Source organism: Nomascus leucogenys, chromosome 2, assembly GCF_006542625.1.
Source record: "Nomascus leucogenys isolate Asia chromosome 2, Asia_NLE_v1, whole genome shotgun sequence".
NCBI classification, from domain to species: Eukaryota; Metazoa; Chordata; class Mammalia; order Primates; family Hylobatidae; genus Nomascus; species Nomascus leucogenys.
Window position 1 is genome coordinate 37,866,365 of NC_044382.1, and position 20,070 is coordinate 37,886,434.

Consider the following 20,070-nt stretch of genomic DNA (forward strand, 5'->3'; position numbering starts at 1 on the left):
CAACAAGTGGATAAATAAAATGTGGTATATATACACCATGCAATACTACTCAGCCATAAACTAAATAAAATAATAGCTTTTGCAGCAGCTTGGGTGGACCTGGATGCCATTTTTCTAAGTGAAGTAACTCAGAAATGGAAAACCAAATATTGTATATTCTCACATACAAGTGAGAGCTAAGCTATGAGAATGCAAAGACATAAGAATGATATAATGGATTTGGGGGACTTGGAGGGAAGGGTGGGAGGGGAGTGAAAGATAAAAGACTACACATATTAAGTACGGTGTACACTGCTTAGGCAACAGGTGCACCAAAATCTCAGAAATCACCACTAAAGAACTTATCCATGTAACTGAAAACGACCTGTTCCCCAAAACTATTGAAATCTTAAAAACCCTCAAAAATCTGGGTATAGAAGGAACATACCTCAACATGATAAAAACCATATATGACAGACTCACAGCTAGTATCATACTGAGTAGGCAAAAACTCAATGCCTTTTCTCTAGGATCTAGAATATGACAAGGATGCCCACTTTCACCACTGTTATTCAACATAGTATTCAACATAGTACTCTTAGCTAGAGCAATTAGACAAGAGAAAGAAATAAAGGGCTTCCTAGGCCAGGCGAAGTGACTTACACCTGTAATCCCAGCACTTTGGGAGGCTGAGGGAGGAGGATTGCTTGAGCCCAGGAGTTCGAGACCAGCCTGGGCAACAAAGCAAGGCCTCATCTCAAAAAAAAAAAAAAAAAGAGAGAGATAGAGAAGACATAAAGGAAGTCCGGGCGCGGTGGCTCATGCTTGTAATCCCAGCACTTTGGGAGGCCGAGGCAGGCGGATCACGAGGTCAGGAGATCGAGACCACGGTGAAAGCCCGTCTCTACTAAAAATACAAAAAATTTAGCCAGGCATGGTGGCGGGCGCCTGTAGTCCCAGCTACTCAGAGAGGCTGAGGCAGGAGAATGGCGTGAACCCGGGAGGCGAGCTTGCAGTGAGCTGAGATCACGCCACTGCAGTCCAGCCTGGGGGCCTGGGTGACAGAGCAAGACTCCGTCTCAAAAAAAAAAAAAAGAAAAGAAAAATAGCTGGGCTTTGTGGCATGTGCCTGCAGTCCCAGCTACTCAGAAGGCTGAGGCAGGAGAATCCCTTGAACCCAGGAGATGGAGGTTGCAGTGAGCCTAGATGGCACCACTGCACTCCAGCCTGAGTGACAGAGCAAGACTCTGTCTCAAAAAAAAAAAAAAAAAAAAAAAGGCAAAGGACATGAACAGCCACTTCTCAAAAGAAGACATACATGTGGCCAATAAGCATATGAAAAAAATGCTCAACATAACTAATCATTAGATAAATGCAAATCAAAACCACAATGAGACACCATCTCACACCAGTCAGGATGGCTATTATTGAAAAGTCAAAAATAACAGATGCTGGTGAGGTTGCAGAGAAAAGGTAATGCTTATACACTGCTGGCGGGAATATAAATTAGTTCAGCCACTGTGGAAAGCAGTTTGAAGACTTCTCAAAGAACTTACCATTCAAGCCAGCAAATCCCATAACTGTGTACACAACCAAAGGAATATAAGTCATTCTACTATAAAGACACATGTAAGTGTAAGTTCATCATGGCACTATTCACAATAGCAAAGACAGAGAATAATCCTAAATGCCCATCAATGGTGCACTGGATAAATAAAATGCAGTACATTGGCCAGGCGCAGTGGCTCACGCCTGTAATCCCAGCATGTTGGGAGGCCAAGGCAGGCGGATCACCTGAGGTCAGGAGTTTGAGACCAGCCTGGCCAACACGGAGAAACCCTGTCTCTACTTAAAATACAAAAATTAGCCAGGCCTGGTGACAGGCGCCTGTAATCCCAGCTACTCGGGAGGCTGAGGCAGAATAATTGCTTGAACCCGGGAGGCGGAGGTTGCAGTGAGCCGAGATCGCGCCATTGCACTCCAGCCTGGGGGACAAGAGTGAGACTTTGTCTGAAAAAAATACAATACAATACAATACTGTACATATACATCATTGAATACTATGCAGCCATAAAGAAAGAAAAAGATCATGCCCTTTGCAGCCCATTGAATGGAGGTGCAGGCCATTATCTCAAGTGAATTAATATAGAAACAGAAAACCAAATACTACATGTTCTCACTTGTAAGTGGGAGCTAAAAAAGAATGTGAAAAGACAACACCCTCAATGAGAAAATCTTTGCAAATCATATATCTAATAAGGTAATTGCATCTAGAATATATAAAGAACTCTTACAACTTAACAATTGAAAAGCGAATAAACCAATTAAAAATTGGGCAAAAGATATGAATAGGTATTTCTCCAAAGAGGATACAGAAATGACCAATAAGCACATGAAAAGAGTCTCAAGAGGAAGCAAAAGAAGGTTATGGGGCTTTTGATGGTGTTGAGAATTGAAGAACTCCAAAAAGTGCCAATAAGTACTCACTGGAAAGCATAGTAAAACAATTTGAGAACAATAGTCATGGGTGGAAGGGGGGAAATCGAAGGTCCTAATTCAATTATCCCTGAGTAAGAAAAAAAAGAGCTTTTAAAAGAGAGATGAGAAAACTCAGTGAAATATTAGAAATAAAAGCAAATTCAAAACTTAGTGGAAGGGACTACAAATAGATTGGATTGTGCTAAACCTGTCTTGGCCCTATGAACTTCTCAACTAACAAATGTCTTCTTGTAGCAAAAACCCCTATACTGAGGAGGAACTGATAGGAATTGAGTCCATATGAAGCAAAATGGTGGGGGTGGGGGACAATTAAACAAAGGAAAAAGGTCCAAGTAAAAAGGGTAAAGGGTGTCACAAAGTAAGATATTAAAAAATTATATTTTTATCATTTCATGACAATAGCTGAATAGAAATCTATAGAGCAACAAAGATAGGAAAATTATCCTGGTCTGTTTCTTCTAAAATTATGGGGAAGCACTTTTCATATAAACATGAGCATAAGAAAAGGATTATGGGCAAATCTGATATAAAATTATTTTTAAAGGAAAGGACAAATAATTACACTAAAGGAAATAAATACACACAAGAAAGAAAATTCCACAAATTGCTACATAATATTTGAAAACAACTTAAATATTTTTAGAAAATAATGAAAAGCTATGCAGGAATACACAAATCAGAATTAGACTCAGTAATGATATGATTGGAGAAAAAAAGCTTTGAAAAGAGAGATGAGAAAACGCAGTAAAATATCGGAAATAAAAGCAAAATAATTTTTTCAGAAGCAAACACTAAACCAGAAGGCACATAACAGCAAATAAACACTATGGATAATGCCTAAAGAAAACTATAAGATGAAAACAATAATAAAAAGTAAAATATTTTTTTAAAAACAGCTAGGTAGGATTTAGAAGTGATAGCTACAAAAGAAAGGCAAAGAATATTTAATACAAATATAATTGGAGCCATTGAAGACAAAATCTGAAGTAATAAAACAGAAGAAATACTAAAATCTATAATTTAAGAAAACTTTCTAGGAAAATAAACTTCAAAAATACTTGTAAATAAGCTACCACTTGTAAAGAAAAGAAAATTACATTGTCATTCAACATCTTTAAAATGAGAATATAATAGCATAAAAAAATATGTAACTATGGAAAGAAAGTCAAAATCAGGGATAATTATATAGAGGGGAATTATTTCAAGTTATTTGAAACTTTTCATCTGCAACACCAGGAGCTAGAAGATACTGGAATAAAATAAATGTATTTAAAAATCAATTCAACAGAGGACTTATATTACCAGTATGCAGAACTGGTAATTTGAACCAACCATACCATTGGAGATATTTAAAATGATAAAAGTATCTAATGACTAATAAAGTCATGGAGAATTAACAGGTAGAGATTCTGAAAAAGACCACAAATTCAGAAGGGAAAGTAACTTTCTGGTCACTTTGGATCTGGGTTGTTTCTATATAAGAGGTAGGGCATCAGGATGGCTGAGTAGTCTAAGGTACCAGACTCAAGACAAGGAGGGAATTCTAAAAACAGTAAAAGAAAAGTGACAAGTCACATATAAGAAAATTCCCATTAGACTAACAGCAGATTTCTCAGCAGAAACTTTACAGGCTAGGATAGAATGAGATGATATATCCAAAGTGCTGAAATTTTTTAAAACTATCAGCCAAAAATACTATACCCAGCAGAGCTATACTTCAGAAATGAAGGAGAAATAAAGTATTTCCCAAACAAGCAAAAACTGAGGAAGTACATTACAACTAGACAAGTCCTACAAGAAATACTTAAAGGAGTCCTACAACTGTTTTGTTTTTTTGTTCTTTTTTGTGAAGAACAGGGTCTTGCTATGTTGCCCAGGCTGGTCTTGAACTCCTGGCCTCAAGCGATCTTCCTGCCTCTGCCTCCCTAAGTGCTGGGATTACAGGCATGAGCCACTGTGCCCATAAATGCTGTTGGTGGGAATGCAAATTAGCACTGCCACTAAGGAAAACAGTATGGGAGTCCCTAAAAAAACTACAAATAGAACTACCATATCATCCGGCAATTCCACTATTGGGCATTTATCCAAAGAAAAGGAAACCAGTATGTCAAAGTGATACCTGCACCTCCCATACTTACTGCAGCACTATTCACAATAGCTACTATGTGGAATCAACCTCAATGTCCATCAACAGGTGAGTGGATAAAGAAAATGTGGTGTATACGCACAACGGAATATTATCCAGCCATAAAAAAGAATGAAATCCTGTTATTCATGGCAGTATGGCTGAGCCTGGAGGACATATGTTAAGTGAAATAAGTCAGGCACAGAAAAATAAATACATGTTCTCACTTATATGGCAGCTACAAAATTGTATTGAGCTCATGGAAGTAGTATTGTGCTTATTAGAGGCTGGGAAGGGTGAAGGAAAAGGAGGATGGGGAAAGGTTGGTTAATGGATACGAAATTATAGCTACATAGGAGGAATGGGTTGTGGTGTTTTGCAGCACTGTAGCACTGTAGGATGAATATGGTTAACTATAATTTCTTATATATTTTCAAAAAGCTAGAAGAGTGGATTTTAAATGTTCATGCAAAAATGATAAATGTTTGAGATTATGAATATGCTAATTACCCTGATTTTATTATTACACATTGTATATATGTATCAAAATGTCACCCTGTATCCCATAAATATGTACAATTATTATGTACCAACTAGAAATAAAAGGAAAAAAATAGGTGAATGAATACTGAGATATACTTCTGACAGTCTCCAAGGACTAGAGAAACAAAGGTCAGAATCCTGAGTCTACCAGTCATGGTGGAACTTCTTAAATAATCTCTCATGTTTGGCTAGGAAATTGAATAACCATACTTAAAGAATACATGTAAATTTTAGATAATGAGGTTTTATCTAGAATACCTGAAGCCTGAAATAGATTAAGATTACCCATGATTGCTAGTGCCCCAAGACGCCTGGCAAAAGTCCATTAAAATCCATTCTGGAGAAAGAAAATGTTATAAGCCCCAAATTATTTCCAGGAAGAAGTGTTTAATACAACTTTCAGCACAAAATCAAAGATAACCAGGTTTATGTGGAGACAAAACACCATAAAGATACAATTTTAAAATACACCACAGGAACAGACCCATGAGGATCCCAGTTACTGGACATATCAGAAATAGACGCTAAAACCATGAGCTTATTGTGTTCAGGATATAAATGCCAAGCTTGAAAGTTTCTAGAGGAAACTAGAAATTATACAAAGTAACAATAAATTTGAAAAAGAACAAATAAAAGTATCTCAGACCATTTGTGCTGCTATAACAGAATGCCACAGACTGAGTAATTTATGAGAACAGAAATTTATTTCTCACAATTCTGGAGGCTAGGGGAAGTCCAAGATCAAGGCACTAGCATCTGGTGAAGATCTTCTTGCTGCATCGTCACATGAGAGAGCCAAAAGCATAAGACAGGAACAGGCTCCTTCCATCAAGTCCTTTTACAATGCCATTAATTTATTCATGAGGGCAGATCCCTCATAATCTAAACATTTCCTGAAATTCCCCACCTCCCAACACTGTTGTATAAGGGATTGAATTTTCAACACATGAATTTGGGGGTACAAATTCAGACAACAGCAAGAAGAGAGAATTATTAAACCTTAAGGTGGGTGAACTATCCACAATAAAACCCAAAGAGCAAAAGGTGTTAAAATAAAAGGTAGACATAGATGGGATAGAGTAATAAGGTTAAAATATGCTTAATTAGAGTACTAAAATAATACTATAGAAATACAATGGAACAGAAGCAACATTGGAGAACATTATAGCTGAGGATATGCTCGAAGTGGTGTAAAGGCATTAATTCACAAATTCAAAAATCCTATACAACGGACGTTGGAGACTTGGGGGCAAGAGTGGGGGGTGGCGAAGGATAAAAGATTGCAAATATGGTGCAATGTATACTGCTCAGGTGATGGGTGCACCAAAATCTCACATATCACCACTAAAGAACTTACTCATGTAATCAAATACCACCTGTACCCCAATAACTTATGGAAAAATTAAAAATAAAAAAAATCCTACTGAATCCAGAACAGGATGATTATAAAGACACATCATGGTAAAACTGCAAAATATCAGACACACAGAAAATCTTAAAAAGCAGCCAAAGGAAAATAAACAGAATACCTTTAAAGGAATGACAGTTAGATTGACAGCTAAATTCTTGACAGCAACAATGGAAACCAGTAGACACTGGAATAATATTTACTATGTGCTGTGGGGGTCACACCTAAGATTATACCCTCAGAAAAAATGTTTTTCGATAATTATGATGAAATAAAGACATTTTCAGAAAAACAAAACCTGAAATCATTCCTCACCAGCAACTTTGGACTAAAGGAAACTCTCAGAGTATTCTAACATGGAAAGACAATAATCTCTGATGAAAGGTCAGAGGGGCAAGAAGTAAGGAAGAGAAACAAAACTGGTAAATATGTAAGTACGTTTAAAACAACATTGATTGTATAAAATAATACTAATATCTTGTGGGGTTTTAAAATATTTTTAAAGTATGACAAAAATAGTATATAAGAGGGATTAAAAAGATTTTTAAAATGTAAGGTCCCTGCATTTCCCAGAAGGAGGAGGGGTTTCAATTAAATTTTGATTTTGATATATCAAGGATACATGCTTAATTTTCTAGGGTAAGCACTAGCTATTTGGAAAAGGGCTTCCAAATAATACAGAAGGAAATGGAGCAATAAAAAGTACAAAAGAAGATCAACAAAGGAAGGAAATACAGACATAAAAATGGTGAGACAAAAATAATGCACAAAAAATTGAAAGATTTGTGCCTAAAGATATCACTAGGTATTGTAAATGTAAACTAAATAAATATTCGAGTTAAAATTTATAGATTATCTAAGAAAGAGTACTTGCTCAGGTTATCCATTGCTATATAGTAAACCATTCCAACTACGTAATATCTTAGAACAACTTACTGTTACCTCTCCTGGTTCTGACTCAACTGAGTGGTTCTTGCTTGCAATCAGGTGCAGTAGTGTACTGGTAAATGCTTAACAACTAGGTCTCTGGGAAAAAAGAAAAGCAAAAAAACTCTGTTTTATAGCATTTGCCTATTTCTGTGGCAGAAATACTCCTGCCATGGCCAATTTCAAGCTACCAAAGTGACATCATTGAATCCAGAGTTGGGAATAAATTTGCATTATCAGTTCTCATAAGCCAATACAAGAGCCAGCTCCAGCATACTACAGTCACTTGAAGCCTTCTACATTTTTCTGGCACCTAAGCTTAGAAAGCTAAGGCAACTGGAGACTAGTTAGTAATTTTTCTATCCATTTGGCTTGTCACAATTCCAGCTTGAGTTTCTTTACAGTACGACAATCTCAAGGTAGTCAGAATTCTTACATGGTGGCAGGCCTCCCCCAAAACAAATATTCCCAGAGACCAAAGCATAGCGTAAGACTTCTTATGACCTGACTTTATAAATCCCAGAATGTTACTTCCAATATTAAGACCAGTCAACGTTCAAGGAAAGAAAAATTAGACTCTGCTACTCAGTGAGACAGTAGCAAAGAACTTGTGGAATATGCCCATAATACTGAAAGGTTTAAAATAAAAGGCTGGGAAGAGGACATCTCTTGCAAACACAAATAAAAAGAAGAGAAATTAATCAGTATAATTAATATAAAAATACTTCAAAGCAAAAACAAAAATCAGAAAGCAGAATTCTGAAGAAAAGTAAATTAGACAGGAAGCAAAAATAATATCAAGAATGGAAAGGGAAATATCACTATAGATTCTGTAGAAAGCATGAGCATATAACTGAAAATTTAGATTAAACAGGAAAATACCTGAAAAAATATTATCTACGTAACTGACTCAAGAGTAAATTAAACTCTGAATGGTCCTTATATTATTAAAATTGAGCCAGTAATCAGAAATATTCCGACCAATCAAAATCCTGATACAGATAACTTCAACAGTGAGTTCTCCAATCAAATAAAAAGTAATTCAAAGATTATACAAACTTTTACAGGAAATAGAAAATTTTCTGGAAGTTTTCAAAGATTATTCTTCTTTGTTAAGTATTCAAGTTATGCTAGATTCTTATTTATAACTTGAATACTTAACAAAGAAGAAATTAGGAAGAACAACAAGGACATATCAGTATCACCTGGAATAAAGATGCAAAAACTTTTTTGAAAATTTAACAAAATAAGTAGTATATAAAAAGGATTATAAATTATAATCAAATTATGTTTATCCAAGGAAGTAGAGGTTGGTTTGCCATAAGAAAATCATGAATCGTAAATTCAACACATTAACATTGCCAAAGAAAAAATTTATACCTCCCTCAAAAGATGCAGATAAAATATTTGATAACATTCAACCTCAATTCTAATGTTTTAATTTTTATGTTAAGACATGGTCTCACTCTGTCACCAGGCTGCAGTGCAGTGATGTGATCACAGATCACAGATTCCTGATCAACCTCCCCAGATCAGGCTATCCTTTTAAAATTAAAAAAAAAAAAAAAGTGGGTAGAATAATTCCTAGAGCTCACAAAGGGCTGGAAATATTTCACATTCCTACCAGTCAGAGAAGAGAGACCTCTTAATGCACAGGGCATTAGGTGGTGTCCTCAGGGAAGTACTGCTGTAATGAAGGCCAAATTAGTGCTACACTAAAAGCTGCTCTGAATGTGTACTAACAAATCTTAAAATGAAGTCTTGAAAGGAATAAATTGGTACCGAGCAACTTAATTTCGTGTCAGAACTGAGTCCAAGACTCTTTAAAGCAGAGTTGCTCAACAGTGGAACTACTGGCATTTTGAGCTAATTCTTTATTGTTGGGCAGCTGTCCTGTGCACCGTAGGATGTTTGGCAGCAATTGGATGGTGTTTAGCAGCATCTCAGAGCTCCATTATTAGACGCCAGTAGCAATTCCCTAGTTGTAACAACCAAAAATGTATCCAGGCATTGCCAAATTATCTCCTGGGTGGGGGGTAGAGGGGGCAAAACTGTTTCTTATCAAGAACCACTGCTTTAAAGGAACACACGCATGCACACACACACAAAATCCAGCATCTGACAATGTAAAATTCCCAATGTCTAGCATCTTATTAGAGATTACCAGTCATGCAAAACAGCAAGAAAATATATCCATATAAGAAGATAGATCAAAAGAAGCAAACTAAGGACAAAAATGTTGAAATTAGCAGACAAGAAAGTTAAAACATCTATTATACATGTACTAATATGCTCAAACATATAGATAAAAAGATGACTATTCTGTGGAGACATGTAAAATAAATTTTAAAAGAGACAAAAAGAATCTTACACAGATAAGAAATAAATGTGGTCTCTGAAATGAAGAATACACTGTGTAGTGTATATGATACTGCAAAAGGACAAATTAGTGAACTTGGAAAATATAATAAAAGATATTCAAAATGAGGCACAGAGAAAGAAACAATGGACAAAAATAAAGAACGCTTCAATGACCTGTGGGACAGCATCAAAAAATCTAACATATGTGTTACTGAAGTCTCAGAAAGGATGGAAGGAAAGAAAAAACTATTAGAAGAAGTATGGTTGAATTTTTCCTGAATTTGATGAAAATGATAAATCCACAGATCCAGGAATATCAACAAACCCCAACAGACTAACATAAAGAAAACCATACTAAAGCACATCACAATCAATCTGCAAAAGTCAGGATAAAAAGAAAATTTTTAACAGTAACCATGAGGGGTGGGGAGAGGAAGACTCATATATAAAAAAGCAAACATCTTATTAGAAACTATGCAAGCCAGAAGACAACTAAATTATATCTTTTAAAAAACTGTCAACTATGCCCAGTGAAAATACTTTTTCAAAAATAAAAATGAGATAAAGGGCCGGGCCCGGTGGCTCACACCTGTAATCCCAGCACTTTGGGAGGCCGAGCCGGGTGGATCACAAGGTCAGGAGTTCGAGACCATCCTGGCTAACACGATGAAACCCCATCTCTACTAAAAATACAAAAAATTAGCAGGGCGTGGTGGTGGGCACCTGTAGTCTCAGCTACTCGGGAAGCTGAGGCAGGAGAATGGCGTGAACCTGGGAGGTGGAGCTTGCAGTGAGCCGAGGTCGCACCACTGCACTCCAGCCTGGGCGACAGAGTGAGACTCTGTCTCAAAAAAAAAAGAGATAAAGATATTTCTCAGACAAAAGCTGAGTGAATTTGTTGCCAGAACATATGCACTATAAAAAATATTAAAGAAATTTTTCAGGCAGTAGGAAAGTGATACCAACTGGAAATTTGGATTTACAAAATAATAAACTTCATTGCTAAATGTCTAATGTGTAGAACATGCCTGGCACATAGAGAACACTCAGTAAGTATTTATTAAATGCATTTAATTAATGAATGTTCAATATAGGAGTTGGGAAGACCTTTCTTTCTTTTTTTTTTTTTTCAAGACGAAGTCTTGCTCTGTCACCCAGAGCTGGAGTACAATAGCAGGACCTCATCTCACTGCAACCTCCACCTCCTGGGTTCAAGCAATTCTCTTGCTTCAGCCTCCCAAGTAGCTGGGATTACAGGCGTGTGCCACCAGGCCTGGCTAATTTTTGTATTTTTAGTAGAGACAGGGTTTCACCATGTTGGCCAGGCTGGTCTCCAACTCCTGACCTCCTGATCCGCCCGCCTCGGCCTCCCAAAGTGCTGGGATTACAGGCGTGAGCCACAGTGCCCAGCTGGGAAGTCCTTTCTAACTAAATATGCAGACCTTAAAATCCATAAAAGGAAAAAGATATATTTTAATTCATACATTTTAAAAACATTTATATATGACAAAATTAGTACAAACAAATGAATAGAAATAATATTGGAGGAAAATATATTTGTGATGCAGATAATAGATAAACACACGATGGCACGTACACCTATGTAACAAACCTGCACGTTCTGCACACATATCCCAGAACTTAAAGTATAATAAAAAAATATAAAAATAATTTTTAAAAATTTTATCTATAAATAGAGATACTTTTATTTATTTCTGAAGTAAAAGTAACAAAATTAGAGAAATGGAGAACAGATTACTGCTTGCCAGCATTAAGGAGGGAAGCAGATGTGGCTATAAAAAGGCGATATCAAGAATCTGGTTGTTACGGAACTATGTTACTTCTTTACTGTATCAATGTCAATATCCAGGTTGTGGTATGGCCCTGTGTTTTTGGAAGATGTTACTATTGGGGAAAACTTAGTGAAGAATACACAGCATCTCCCTTTACTATTTCTTTCAACAACATGTGAATCTATAATTATCTCAAAATAAAAATTTTAATTAAAAATGTCAAAAAATAAACAGTTAATATCTATAAGGTACAGAGAACTTTTCCAAACTGAAGCTAAAAATTTTTTTTCAATAGAAAAGTAGGCAAATAACTTAATGGATAAATCAAAGAAGATCAAATACAAATCAACAAAATACATATGACAATATGCTCAAATTCACTAATGCTATACAGGAATTTAAAATTCAAGTAACAATGAAATATCATTTCATAGAGATCACATTGGCAGAAAGTAAAACCACTATTGCTTCTTGAGATAGAAAGAGTGCTCATAACTGGTTGGGTCCAAAATACTTGGAAGGCAATCCAGTGACATATTTTATAATTAAAATTATTAATATTTTTGATGCATCAATTCCACATCTGATAATCAGTTTTGTATAAATAACACCAATATTTTAGGAAATATATGAAATGATAGCACAGCATAGTTCATGAAGATAACAGAACACTTGACACAAAGTGATTGCCCATCATTAGGTAAATAATTGCACACTTACACTGTGGAATACTACACAGCTTTTAAAACCATTAGATTTGCAGGGACTGCCAAAAGGTACTTTCAGTCACCAATACCTTTCGGAAATCCCTTCAAACTTTGGAAAAGAAATAATAACAAAAAGCCTACCAGGTCTCTCTCTATATATGTATATATACATGTGTGAGTAATTATCTGAATGCAAATAAAAAATTGAAAGCAGAATCACAAGATATTTTTCATGGGATATATGAGGAGGAACACTGATGTGCCTAGAGGACAAAAAAGTAGAGACAATCAAAACAGGTTAAAAAAAAAAAAAGAAAGAAAAGTGCACTTAAAAAAAGCATTTATGTGAAAAGTTATGGGGCTCTTAAAATAATATCTATGTGGGTATATGCATACATTAGATTAAAAATTTTTTAAATTTAAGATTATGATTAGCCTCATTAAAACAAACATTTCCTAAATGTTTAAGTTCTCACAACGTGAGGAATTTTTTGTAAATGCTCAATTGCATGATAAATACTTAGAACTATTAAGAATACAACAGAAACAAAATATTCTTGTTTTGCACATTTCATTATGGTTTCTGAGTTAAGATTTCACTCTGAAGGATAATCCAACACATAATGTCCCAGCAGAGTTGTTAAATTCGATAACAACTAGCAAAATTAAAATTAAAGAATAATTTGAAATTGGCAGGAAAGGTGCCTTAAACAAACAACTGCAAGGAAGGCTAATGTGTTTACTAAGACAATTTTTTAAAATATAAGCTTACCTCGTTCAAGCATTCTGAGTCCTCCTGCCTCTGGCCTGTTCCCTCTGCAGAACCCAGACAAGGAGGAAGGCTGGGACTGAAAGCCATGAGGTCCGTCTTATGCGGGCCCTCCCCAGAGCACACCCTCTGCCGCCTCTGCTGCGAGTACGACCAACTCCCTACCGCGCTGGAGCACACTAGAGTGGGCTTGCCCGGCGCGCCCGCGCCCTCGGTGGGCGGCGCCGAGCACCGCAGCGCAGTATACAGCAGCAGCGTGAGCACCAACAGGCTGGACACCGCGCAGATGGCAATGATCAAGTAAACATTGACATCCACCAGCGCCGCTTCTGGACCCACAGCACCTGCCGACGCCCTCGACGACGCCTGTGGCGCTTGGCCGCTCTCCACCAGCGACAACAGCACCGTTGCCGTGGCCGTCAGCGCGGGCTCACCGTGGTCCTTCACCAGCACCAGAAGGCGGTGGCGCGGCGCGTCCACCTCATCCAGAGTGCGCGTCGTGCTGATCTCGCCAGTGTACAGCCCCACGCGGAAAGGGATGCGCGCGCCGACAGCCGCCAGCTGCAATTCATACGAAAGCCACGCATTGTAGCCCGAATCGGCGTCCACCGCGCGCACCTTCGCCACCACGTGGCCTGCACCCACCGACCGCGGCACCAGCTCGCTCACTGTGCCTCCCGCGCTGCCAGCCCCGGGCGTCAGCAGCGCCGGCGAGTTGTCGTTCTCGTCCAGCACGAACACCTGCAGCGTCACGTTGCTGCCCAGAGGCGGCACGCCCGCATCGCGCGCGCTCACCTGGAACTGCAGCAGCTCCAGTTCTTCGTGGTCCAACGGCTGCAGCGCGTACACCTTGCCGCTCTCCGCGTGCACCGACACGTAGCTCGACAGCGCGCGCTCGCCCACCCGCCGCTCCACCAGCGAGTAAGAGACCAGAGCGTTCTCCTGTGCGTCCGCGTCCTGCGCAGACACCGTGAAGATGTGGCAGCCCGGCGGATTGTTTTCCTTCACGAATACCGTGTACTCGGGCTGCGCAAACGCCGGCGCGTTGTCGTTCACGTCGGCCACCCCCACGGACACACTGGCCGTGGCCCATAGCGAAGGCGAGCCCCCGTCCCGCGCGGTCACCACCAGTTCATAGGCTGATACGCTCTCGCGGTCCAGGGCTCTGTCCAGCACTAATGAGTAGTAATTCTTGTAGGTGGACACCAGCTTGAAGGGGACGTGCGGCGTCAGGGTGCAGGTGACCTGTCCATTTGAGCCAGAGTCCCGATCGGACACACTGATTAGGGCAATGATGGCGCTAGGCTGAGTGTCTTCTCTGATGGGAAGTGACAAAGAAGTGATGGCAACCTCTGGGGCGTTATCATTTACATCTAGTACTTCCACCAAAAGGGTACAATGACCCGCCATTGGAATATTTCCTTTGTCAACTGCCTCCACGGATATTTCATACAATTTCTTTTCTTCGAAATCTAGTTTGCCTTTTGTCCTAATTTCTCCATTGTTCGGATTTATGGTAAATGCATATACCACTGCAGGCGATACAGGCCTTCTAAATGAGTAAACTATATCTCCATTTGTACCATCATCAGGATCTGTGGCATTTAGCTTGATCACTAATGTTCCATTGAATGCGTTCTCTAACACCGTCACTTTATAAACGGATTGGTAAAATTCCGGGGCGTTGTCATTCACGTCCAGAATCGTGATGAGCAGCTGAACTGTGCCAGTCAGCTCGGGTTTACCTCCATCACTGGCTGTCAGTAATAAACTATGTTCCTGAATTTCCTCTCTGTCCAGTGTTTTCCTCAGTACAAGTGATAATGAAGACATTTGCTCAAGACTATTTTGTGCGTCCAAAGTGAAATAATCGTTGGGATCCAGTCGGTAGGTCAATGCCGAGTTTACTCCAATATCTGCATCGGATGCGCCATCTAGTGGAAATCGAGTTTCCGGAGGTCTAGATTCTGCAATGATTATTCGTTTCTTGCTTTCAGGGAATATGGGCGGGTTGTCGTTAATGTCCCTCACCTTCACCTCCACATGGAAAACCTGCAGTGGCCTGTCCACGATCACCTCCAGGTGCATGCTGCACTCCGCGCTCCGCCCACACAGCTCCTCGCGGTCGATCCGAGAATTCACAAACAAAATGCCATTCTGCAGATTTACCTCCAGAAGGTCCCCGTGTGTTTTGGACGCCACCCGGAACAGGCGCGGCACCAGCTCCGCCAGCTCCAGCCCCAGGTCCTGAGCGATGCGGCCCACGAAGGTTCCGTGTTTTGCTTCCTCGGGGACGGAGTAGTGGAGCTGGCCACTACCCGTCTCCCAGGCTGCGAGGATCAGAAGCCAGAGCAGTAGTTGCCGCGGTCTTGGGCCTCCTTGCCAGGAAGACAGCATGGTACACTCCAAAAACCTCAGAGCTATCTGCAATACATACAACGCCTTACCTCAAACTGCCTCTCAAGGCCCAATTCTTATGGCTTCCTAGTGCGGAAGGATTCGCAAGAAGTATTCCGCTTTCTGCTATATTTTCTGCAGGAAGAAACGGCGGCTTTTTCTTCGCGGAAACGTTCTCAGTGAAGAGCGACACCATGCGCATGAACGTGTAAGTGTAAGTATGACTCAGTCTTCATATTTTCCATTGATGTAGTATTTTTTCCCCTTGCATTTCCTGACATTTTCACTGCAAATATGTAATTGAAGATTAAATGTTTACCTTCCCAGAAACAGCAAGTCACTGCATTCTGCTCAACATTTTATATTAGCTGACAATTGGTTGATGAGTTTCATTTTGCCACAAATTTACTTTTCCATGTGTAAGAATTCCATGCAGAACTTTAAGACAAAGAATATTCGACACTCGTTTTGGGACAATTGATCGGTAGTTTTGCATAGTCATGTAGGTTTTTGTGGTACTGTCCTCTTCCTGTAATATTTTTCAAGACCTCCTCACACAACAGCCATTGACTCCAAAAGGAAACATAACAATCACATAAGAATAAAATCGGTGAAGGTGAAAAATATTGGTAACTGATATATCAGATTTTGAATAAATACATCATATTTATAAATTTCCTTCAATGTGACTTGAGATGTAGATATTTATATTCAAAAGAAAGTGTTCAGTCAATATGTGTGGGATTTTGTATGTGAGTGTGTGTATGTGCATAAACACAATAATTTATAAACAACAATGCTCTAAGGTTTTCGATTCTGTTTTTATAAAATATGCCTGGAACTAATATCCTATTTACTTAGTAGAATTTAACTTACCGCCGCCGGCTGCAATTTATACGAAAGCCACGCATTGTAGCCCGAATAGGCGTCCTGGTTAAACAGAATTTAACCAGTAGGTTAAATTTTCCATTTTCTCTCTCCATCTTACTTCATCATCACTGAGTAAAACCTTGCCGTCATTTAAATTGACTTTAATTTTCCAAGAAACAATAGCTAGACAAAGATGTTAACATATCTTTAGCGAGGAAAAAAGGAAGAGGATCTTACTTTTATCTGTTGTTATAACTATCTCTACCAAGCCACAAAATCCCAGGCCAAATGGTGTAACGAAAAATATATCATAGCTCCAATAATTATCTGGCCTGTTCTGTGCACAACTCTATAGGAAATGACTGTTGGGTTTATTTCCATAGCTCTGCTCTCCTCTGAAAATTTAGGCAGAGTATTTGGTATTCTCTTACCCTCATCATCCTCTCCTGCTCCATTACTTTTACTAACATAGTATTTCTCTTCTAATTCTTTCTATCTGGCTCCGCATTTCTTTATTTACCTTTTCACATAATTAGACTACATAGTCAACCATTTAAAATATGCCCTTCCAGACACTCTAGAGTCATTCACCTATTTATATTACTCCTCTAACATTCTTTTTAGCCTCCAACATGCAGTTACCCTGACAATCCATTTTCTCTATTCTTCCTATTAAGCTGCTCAATATTGTCACTTAACCATGACTATTCTCTTCAAATTTACTCTCACCTTTACCTCAGTTGGGCTCTCAAGTGAATTCATAATTAATTCCTCCCTCTCGCTTACAGAGATTCTTCCATATTCTCTTCCCTCTCTTCTCAAATTCTCAACGTCATTTCCATCAGTTCACTTTCAGATGATTCACACATTGAGAGATGTGACAAAACAGAAATTCAATTGCTCTCTTCTTGTGTCATTTTTCCTTGTATTATCTGTTTTCATTTTCTACTAGTTGTAAGGAAAAACTGTTCCCACTTTTAAGGTCAACCATATGCTCTTAAAAATTATTTTCTATTCTCTCATAGTTTTCATCTAAATTCACCTGCTGCCTGTCTTATTTTTAGTATCTTATTTTATTTATTTATTTATTTATTTATTTATTTATTTATTTATTTATTTATTTTGAGACAGAGTCTTGCTCTGTCGCCCAGGCTGGAGTACAGTGGCGCGATCTCGGCTCACTGCAAGCTCCGCCTCCCAGGTTCACGCCATTCTCCTGCCTCAGCCTCCTGAGTAGCTGGGACTACAGGCGCCCGCCACCACGCCCGGCTAATTTTTTGTATTTTTAGTAGAGACGGGGTTTCACCGTGTTAGCTAGGATGGTTCTCGATCTCCTGAGCTCGTGATTCGCCCGCCTCGGCCTCCCAAAGTGCTGGGATTACAGGCGTGAGCCACCGCGCCCGGCCTAGTATCTTATTTTTTACTTGTTTCTTTCACTCACACTGTGAAGACAGTCAAACATCTTTAACTAAAATATGTATACATACACACATGCACATACACTAATTTAAACGTTCTACTTCTGGTGGAAAACCTATTCTGTTTATCTTTTTCCCTTCACGTTTAACTTCTAACATATACTTAATATATTGCACTTTGAGCTTTATTTCAGCTTCCTGTTGTCTATCCTCCTATGATTTTAAGCCTACTGTAATAGGTTGAATTGTGGTCCCCAAAAAGTTATGCCCACATCTTAATCCCTGGAACTTGTGGATTTTACTTTATATGGTGAATGATATGATTAAGGATCTTGAAAGGAGTTTGTCCTGGATTATCCAGATGGGCCCTAAGTACAATCACATGTACCTTTGTAAAACCAACACATAGAGAGAGACATGGAGAGGAGGGGGCAATGTGACCATGAAAGCTGAGAAGGCTGAGATAGGAGTGGTGCAGCCACAAGCCAAGGAACACCAACAGCCAACAGAAACTGGAAGAAACAAAAGTCAGATTCTTCCCTGATGCCCCCAAAGAGAGTATAGCCCTGACAACACCTTAATTTTGGACTTCTGGTCTCCAATACTGAGACATAATAAACTTTTGTTGTTTTACAGCACCCAGTTTGTGTTCGTTTGTTATAGCAGCCACAGGAAGTGACACACTTACCCACCTAAGTACCTGGACACATTGTTTTTCACTTTTCAATGTCTATCTTGGCAATTTTATTCTTTCATGGATTTTTTTTTCTCTAAAGCAGTTGTTCCCAAAATCTATATCAATAATCTCTTCTGAGATCCAGACCCATATTTCCAATCACAACGGTATTCTCTTAGGACCTCAAAGTAACATTTTCTTATATGTTCATCTCCATTCCCTACCTGCTCAAATACACACAAACTGTTTCTCCAACCTTGTTCTGCAAGTTGGTTAATGGCAATCTCATCTTCTCAGTTGAACAAACTAAAAAAGTGAGAGTCACCTTCTACTTTTGTTTTTCTCTTATCATTTGTATTGAGTCTGTCATTATCTGGCTGCTTCTACTTTGCCAGTGCCTCTTGTATATGTCTTTTTCAATTCATTTCTACTGCCATAATTTAAGTCTCCATTACTTGATACCTAATTTATTAAAAAAGAAATAGCTTTCCTGCCTTCACAATCTCCCCTGCTCTAATCCTTCAATTACACCATATACTGTGCAGTTGTTCATACTTATCTCTCCATCTGTAACACTTTCTTGGTAAAATGTTATCTATCTTTCAAGACACTCTTCAATAAAACATTATCTGATTTCTAGGGCTTACTCCCATTTCTAAGATAGAGGGGAATGCCCAGGTAATACATTTCAATACTATATATTTATTTAAAATTATTGATTGAAGCTGGGAGTAGTGGAGCCTGCCTGTAGTCCCAGCTACTTGGAAGGCTGAAATGGAGGATCACTTGAACCCAGAAGTTCTAGTCCAGCCTGTGCAACATAGCAAGACCCCCATATGTTTTTAAAAAGTGATTGAACATATACTATATTCCAGATCCTAAACTAAAGATATGTAAGAAAGTAGATATAAGGCTGGAAATTTTAATGCCTTTACTACCAGGCTGGGGTATGTAAGACTTTATTCTCTGGTTAAGGAGAAGCCTCTGGATATTTTTGTAGAAATAGAAAGTTAAAATATGTAAAATGCACATTAGAAGATTCACTTGGTAATAGGCACAGTGCAGTGGTATACTATGATAAGTTTGGGATCATCTGAAACCGGTTTGAGCCACAGTTGGTTACCAACTGTACTGTATGGTACAGATGGTTAAATATTTTTAAATTGAGAAATGATTTTATTATATTTCGTGTAAATAAGAATAGTACAGTAGCTATTCCTACTTGAAATAAAAAGGTATTTTGTGAGCAATGAAGAAAATCATTCATCATATGTCAGACATATCATTTATATTATTGTGATAATACCTGGAATATAATGTGAAAATATCTAGATTGTACTGAAATTAGAATAGTGATAAAGAAGGCTATTTTAAAAGCCTAAGCATGTGAGGAAGAGTTAAAGAATCCATTAATGGTATCTAGGAACTCTTTGTACCATTCTTGCAACTTACCTGTAATGTTGAAATTATGAACAAATTAAATTTTTAAGTTATCAAACATCTGGCCAGTTTTTAATCTAATATACTGTTTTGTTTCAAGGTTCATCAGTCATATAAAATATTATAGAAAAAGAAAAATATTGAGTGTGGTGCTCCAT

General features: G+C 38.5%; 2 protein-coding genes across 10 annotated transcripts in view; both read right to left on the reverse strand.

Moving 5' to 3' along the window:
• Positions 1-20,070, reverse strand: part of LOC100607821 (protocadherin alpha-C2) — a 230,138-nt gene that overhangs the window by 122,405 nt on the left and 87,663 nt on the right. The window lies entirely within an intron of this gene.
• On the reverse strand, positions 12,580-17,441 carry LOC115838343 (protocadherin alpha-13). Its single transcript, XM_030827851.1, has one exon. It carries the CDS (start codon positions 15,506-15,508, stop codon positions 13,085-13,087), a length of 2,424 nt encoding a protein of 807 aa, XP_030683711.1. The 5' UTR covers positions 15,509-17,441; the 3' UTR covers positions 12,580-13,084.